Source organism: Paramormyrops kingsleyae, unplaced genomic scaffold, assembly GCF_048594095.1.
Source record: "Paramormyrops kingsleyae isolate MSU_618 unplaced genomic scaffold, PKINGS_0.4 ups198, whole genome shotgun sequence".
NCBI classification, from domain to species: Eukaryota; Metazoa; Chordata; class Actinopteri; order Osteoglossiformes; family Mormyridae; genus Paramormyrops; species Paramormyrops kingsleyae.
In genome coordinates this window covers 40,945-48,307 of record NW_027326136.1, presented here as the reverse complement: position 1 = coordinate 48,307, position 7,363 = coordinate 40,945, and the positions used below count along the sequence as shown (strand labels likewise).

At 39.4% G+C, this 7,363-nt stretch overlaps 1 protein-coding gene across 2 annotated transcripts in view; it reads right to left on the bottom strand.

The window, feature by feature from the left end:
• Positions 1-4,027: 4,027 nt before the first annotated feature.
• LOC140587378 (NLR family CARD domain-containing protein 3-like) overlaps positions 4,028-7,363 on the bottom strand; it is a 35,944-nt gene continuing 32,608 nt past the window's right edge. Inside the window, exon 11 of one of the 2 annotated variants that reach the window (XM_072708640.1) lies at positions 4,028-6,605. In XM_072708640.1, coding sequence (XP_072564741.1) covers positions 6,085-6,605 — 521 coding nt within the window. In that variant the 3' untranslated portion in view covers positions 4,028-6,084. The remainder of the gene's footprint in view (positions 6,606-7,363) is intronic. The other variant, XM_072708641.1, reaches the window with a different exon arrangement.

Genomic DNA, 7,363 nt, shown 5'->3' with positions numbered 1-7,363 from the left:
ATATCATAAACTTAATTCATGGCAAATAAATTTCTTATATATTTATTTTGGCATTAAACGCACCTTAATCTTAGTGTACTTTGTAAATATGTCAGATTTATGTGAAGTTTGACATCAAAGTATAGACATTGCAAAATGCAGTTTGGAACACCTGCAGAAACATTATAAAAGTACATAGTAAGCAATGGAGGAAGTTTGTTTTGATCCCAGATATCTGATCACCAAAGTCTAGGCTAGACTAAATGGTGTAGTTGCAACATTCAGTTGGATAAATAAATAAGAAAAACCTAACTCATGTCACTATTTCTGGCTCCTTTCATTGAATATGTAGCAACTTTCATGTGTATGAATGAGCCATTCACACCTGGCTACACCCCCCCCACCCCCTTTATGGGATGTACCTGGATTGCGTTTCACCGTTGTGTTCTTCATCAAATTACCGTACGAATGTGATTTAAATACACAGTAATGCGGCTATTTAGAATGTGAATAGCAATATTCAGGTGAGAGCGGCACTACATGCCCCTGATGCAGGTAAAACAAGGTAAGGTGACATGATTTACTTTTCTGCCGTGTGAACTGGGGATTTTGCCATCTTGCTCATTTGACTTCCTCTGCTGCCACCTGTAGGATGGGCTCCTCCTTTCAGTCTAGGATGTTTTTCCTTGCTACTGTCGCCTATGGCTTGCCCACTGGGGGCTTTGGGCAGGGATAATGTAAAGCGCTTTGAGACAATGTCATATTGTAAAAATGTGATGTACAAATAAAATTTAATTTAATTAATATTTACTGTTCTGACAATAGTTGGAAGTGCGTGGATCATTGCGGAAGCAATAAATTCAATTTATTTTTATATAGCGCCTTTCACAACAGAGTCGCCCCAAGGATGGATGTGTTGTGATACATAAACATCCACAAAAACAAACAATACACACCAAATGCAAACTATAATTAGAGAGAGATACAGAACAGGAAAAAGGAAGGATAGAAATTAAAGAAAGCCAGAAGACAACAGGGGAGAGGAACCAAAAACTTCTAAGTAAGGAGAAAAAAATCTCTGGGGGTCCAAGGTCAACTGGCTGACCAACCCCCCTGGGCATACTAATATTACTGAAAACAGAAAACATGTTTGCAAAAGGTAGGTATAAGCTGTGATCAAGAATGAAGACAAAGTCCATCAATGAGTCTGTTATCCATGTTGGCCTGAGAAGGTTGGTCAAAGTCCATCAATAAGTCTTTTCTCCACGCTGGGTCAGGTGGCCATGAAGGCTGCACCCACAATGATACAGTTCGTAGGTCCCATTCGCGATGTCACCATTCCATGGGACTGAACCAGGACTCTAGCTCAGATGGTGCCCACCCCAGGCACCATCCGGACATATGGGAAGGCAGAGAGCATGGCATCAAATATCAACATATTTTGCGTTTGTCGGGTTCTAAGGGTAAGTATAGCAGATGCTTTTGTCCAAAGTGATGTACAAGTGAAGATCAGTGAACAGGGTCAGCCAGGTCCTGGAACAGTAGGAGTTAAGGACCTTGCTCAAGGGCCTAATGGTGACATCACTTCGCTAGACACAGGATTTAAACTAGTAACCTTCTGACAGTGAGAGGGGGTCCTAACCTGCAGACTCAAATGATACTTGGACCATGAACCTGCTGATCACTAAATTAAGATACATTAATCTCATACATACACCAGAAGTCACTGCTTCAAACAGAATGTTTACAGAATCCCATAACACAGGTTTAGGCAACAAGTCTCTGTTTAAACCCCAAAATCATCATCATCTATTGGTCCCCTGCAATCTGGAAACCAATTCCAAGATACCAAATATCTCTGCCTTTTTCCAAGACCAACTATGGTGCTACCTCTAGCACAACCTTTACATGTAAGTTTACTACTACCACTCATCACTGGATCTGATCCAAGTACCAAGGACATTGCCTCCATACCCATATCACACACCATGTCCAACACTCTGCCTGGCACTGTCCGTGTTTATGGTTTGGTCGGTACCATCTCTTCCAGTTTCATCAATGATCATGCCACTTTCTTCATCTTTATATCCATCTTCAATCCATCTCAAGATGTCACCATCTCTGGGTCGAGCTCCAGCCCAAACTCAAACATAATCTCCTGTTTCCAGATGATCTAATATAACTAGTGCTGTCAAACGATTAAAATTTTTAATCAGATTAATCACAGGGTTGCTGTGGATTAATTTCGATTAATCACGATTAAATATCGAAAATATTTAACTTGTTTATTGAACATCTTGAACATGAGTCGGATGCATTCCATCTGCCACAGAAGTACAATACCATGGACGCATATCAAAAGTTTTTTTGCTTAGCCGGACAACTTGTCGGATTTAAGGTACCTCAGTTTAAATGGTCTCATCTTTGTTCACTTACAATTAGCCAGAACTACCGTAAATCCGACAAATAATCCGACTAATCATGAAATCCAATTCTAGCCCGGTTAACTGCCATTGTTAGCAATATCAGTTGATAACACATTACGCGCGGTGCTTTACGTATAAAACTCCATAGCAACATGTCCACAGATAAGTTGGACGGTATAGTATGTGCGACCGATTTAATGAGCCACAAATGAGAAGTAGTGCTTAAACAGTATAAAACTACAACTTTCCCTTCTGTTGATAAAAGGCCCAGCCATCTTGGATTCTGAACTCGGGATCCTCTGTGCTGCTCCAAGATATTTCTTGGATCTCCGAGAAACGGGAGTGCACATGCCGTCACTTCCAGCTTCAAATACGAGTTCCCAGGGCAAAAGGAACGCAACAAAACTGCCCGAAATGGGTTGACAGAGACATTTCAAGGATTTTGAGTCATTCTGTGCATCAGATGGGTTAATTGCGTTAAAAATTTTAATCAGATTAATCATGATGATGGATTAATCTGCGTTAACCCGTTAATTTCGACAGCCCTAAATATAACCAAAAAAATTATCCTAGTTCCCCTTTACCAAAATTCTTATAATCTCTCAAAATTCTAAGTACACTTGGTCCTCTGTATCAGTGGGTTCAATGAACCGCAGATGAAAAACACTTAAATAAATAAATAAATAAATAAAAGCCCAGAAAGTTCCAGGAAGCAAAACTTGAATTTGCTGCTCGCCAATCAAATGCCTTCACTATGCTGAAAGGTATGCTATTATAATTTTCAGTCATGTGTGGGAGCAGCTAGGAAGTTAATGTGGCTTCATTCATTTTTCCCACTCCTAGTGTTCTGGTTTGCCACACTGATGAGCTGGAGAGACTCTCCTTTCTCTTTTACCCACACTGCTTTATTGTGCAGTTAGCAATGGAATCTGGCTAAAATTCAATATATGATCTTGAGACTTTAGAGTGAAGTCATAAATTTTTTTTTTACATGGTCATTTATTTGGCTGCTGTATTTTCCCTTGTTCTTCACGTTGTATTAGGTATTATAAGTTATCTAGAGCCGATTAAAAGTATACGAGAGGATGTGCATAGGATACACTGTTTAACATAAGGGACTTGATCTGTGGATTTTGGCATCTGTTTGGCGTCCAGGAACCAATCCCTGTGGGTACCAAGGGACAACTGTACTTCAGCTACTTTAAGTGTTTTCAGTTTAATGTCTTTTTTTTATAATCCGAAAAACTTGTTCAAATTCTTGACATACAGCATTCTTTATTTGTCAGCTATGGGTCACTGTTTCCTTCTTTAGCCTAGCTCTGAGATCTAGGATTGTGCACCATTCAGAATTAAATTAAGAATTGACATTTTCCTGACTTTGAATTGAATTTGAATTACAGCTAAGACCAGGATGTATTGTAATTTGAATTTAAGGAAATATAACTAAATTGGAATTGAATTCAAACATACATACAGTACAACAGTATACATACAACAGTGCTAGGAAGTTTGTGAACCCTTTAAAATCTTCTCTAATGCTGCATAAATATGACCTAAAACATGATCAGATTATCCTAGTTCAAAAACTAGATAAAGAGAACCCAATAAAATGACACAAAAACTTTATTCTTGTTCCTTTATTTACTGAAGAAAATAACCCGATGTCACATATATGTGTGTAGGAAAAGTATGTGAACATTTGCTGTCAGTAACCCTATCCATGAACACTTTTTCCCTTATAATCAGGCAAATATAAAATACACTTTACCAACTGGTATACAGCCTCACTGTATACATCCACTATCTAGAACAGGGATGGGTAACTTTAGTCTTCAGTTGGGCCATAAAATTTATTAACAGCTATGATGGGGCCAGTCCGATTTGTCTAGTCGGGGGAGTTCCATCTATATCCAGAATAGCCACCCTGGTACTGGCCCAGCACATGGAAGTAATATAAAATTGTACTGCAACTGTTATAATCGTATTTATTTTGTGATACAATATATTGTATTTACAACTGACCACTACAGTTTTCTGCAGTTATGCTCCAGAACATCTTAAATCAGCAGAAAATAACTCAAATACATTGGTATACTTAGTGTTGTCTAAGTAGGCTTGAACAGTGTCTAGTTTTGCCACCATAATTCCACCAAAGCTTATGTCTAACCAAAAGATTGTAAATTCACATAATACAACGCACAACAGAAAACAGAAAGCGCTAAAGACAAACATGCTTTACATTTCCAACTCCCCCTAGTGGTCAGGCAGCGTGATGCACTAGTACTCATTTCAAAGAAAAAGAGTAGGGAGGGCCAGATGCAGCCCGTGAGCCACCAGTTGCCCATCCCTGATCCATAAAGTATTATTATTTGTGCTTTGCTAGATCACAGTTTTGTTTTTTTTTTTTTAACTGAAATTAAATCTTATTCCTGTCATTACAAATCAAATTTTAATTCATGAATGGAATTCTTATATACTTTTTATAAATTCTAAATTTTGCATGACCCTGCTGAGGATGACTGGTCCCTTGTGTGTACAGACACCTCCTCATAATGAACACAGCTGGATATAGAGCAGCATGAAGTGATTTATGTTGTGTCTGGATTCTTGAATGATAAAACTTTAAAATAAAATTCCATCCAGCCATCAATCTATCCATCCCATGTGCAAATACCCTAGGCTAGGTAATATGGCAAAATATTTAATCATAATATTTTTTATATCAAACGATGTCATAATATAATCCAAATAATTGCCCTTACAAAGATAAAAAACATGAAAAAGCTAACAAATTGAATGGACTGCACACTAAAATCTAATTTTAATAAATAAATTATATGAAAATACACTTTTTTGTCGTAGGGCATAACACTAGAAAACGCTGACAATAAATTTTGATGCTAGGTTTTGTATACATGTGTGTGTATGTGTGTGTAGGTGAGAGAAAGCTGGCTGCAAAGGGCAGCCACCTGTTGTGGCACCCAGGAAGCTGGAGGTTAAGGGTCTTGCTCAAGGACCCGCAGACATGGCAAGGCTGAGCTGGGCTCAAACAGGTGACCTTCTGATCACAGGCATTGAGGCTTAGCCCACTGAGCCACACGCTGCCCCAACACAAATCACAATGTTTTCAGAGATTTTCACAATAATTATCACAATATTCTAAACTTCATATGTAGAAAAGTAAAGTATGTCAGGTACTTTTGTGTTTTTCTGATTATGATGATCAAATTGTTTTACTAATAGTTATAGAGCATTTGACAGATACAATGATAAATTACACCAGCAACAGACTCATACCTTGAGGGAATTTGTGTAAAAATAGGCATAATAACTGTTAATCATGCAAGACAACTACTTGATGACAGTACAAATGTTCGTAATCATGCCCTACTGGGATGTTAAGTAGTAAATAGACTTATATTTTGAGATGATGTGGGAATGTTTGTCACACCTTCATGAAAACAGTGAGTGATGTTTGCTGCCTTAGTTCTGGGTCAGGCCACATCCTGGCAAGTAGCCTTGGGGAAGGCATATTTCAGGAGGGGAAAAGGCCCCCTGCTCATCAGGTGTACATTTTCTTCATTTTAAGCTGAGAGAAAAAGTTGTTTTGCATGTTTGTTCAGCTTGCTGAACCCAGTTCTTCATGATTCCTCCAGCACACATTGAGCTATCCCAGTACTCAAAGGGACACTGAACAGTTTTTATAAACATAAAACCCTGGACAGAGGGGTTCGGTGAATGAGGAGGTGAACCTGTACAGGAAGGTCAGTCCATCAGGGGAGACTCTGTAGAAGGACAGAGTACCAGCCTCCCAGTCCAGATACACCCCAACTCTGTGGGAACCTGAGGGCTGTATGGGTATGACAGTCCATTCATTATTGTGCCGGACATAGTAATCATGAAGAGAACAGCATAGAATCCATGACTTGTCATTGACCCCAAGCCAACAGTCATCACTGTCTCCTTTCCTCTTGATTCCTTTATAAGTTACTCCTATTTCAGCTCGATCTCCACTCCATTCAGTCTCCCAGTAACAGCGACCAGTCAGACTCTCTCTACACAGAACTTGGTACCAGGAGTCAAATCTCTCTGGATGATCAGGATATGGCTGCTCTGCCCCACATGTCACCTTTCTGTTCCCCCCAGACAGAGACAGGAGTCTGTGTGCTGTGCTGGGATCCAGTGTCAGCTGACAGGAGTCTGTAGGCAAGAGGAAGAGCAATTAATACCATCAGGAAGATCAGCATCTCCATCATTTTATTACTGTCACAAAACACACTCTAACACTGAACTTTAGTTAACCTCAATACACACATTTTTTTCAATATACTCTTAAATGAACACAAAGATATTACTAGATTTGCATAGCAAATATTCCAGGGTCCAAACACCCCGAGGTGGTCAGAAACCACACAGGGCCCTTCAAGAAGCCAAAATGCGTTGCCTAAACAAATGACTCATTGCTTGTATACCTGAACAATGGAGAGAAGTCAATTAGTATACTGCAGGCCTACATTTTTCACCTGTGTTACGTTTGTTATGGGTCACCTGTTTTGTGAGATTTTATTTGGCCTCTTGTGAGTATTTTTCCAAACATTTTGTTTAAGCACACTCATACACCATGTTTAGAAAGGTTAGTTATGGTTTACATCAACAGCATTGTCCCTTCCCCTACCAGGCAAACAGGTGAACAGAGGACAAAATCTGCATTAATTAAACACTGCTTGAAATCACCTGAAAACCTAATGGTTCCCATGTTAAATGTAGCTCTGCATTCAATACAATCATCCCCAATAAGCTGAGCACATAGCTCAGTCCCCCCTCCTCTATGCCTGACCACACTTCTAACACCATCATCAAGTTTGTGGGCGACACCACAGACTTTGGCCCAATCACAAATGATGATTAGGCAATCTGTATGGAGGAGCTGCACAACCAGATAGAGTGGTGTGAAGACA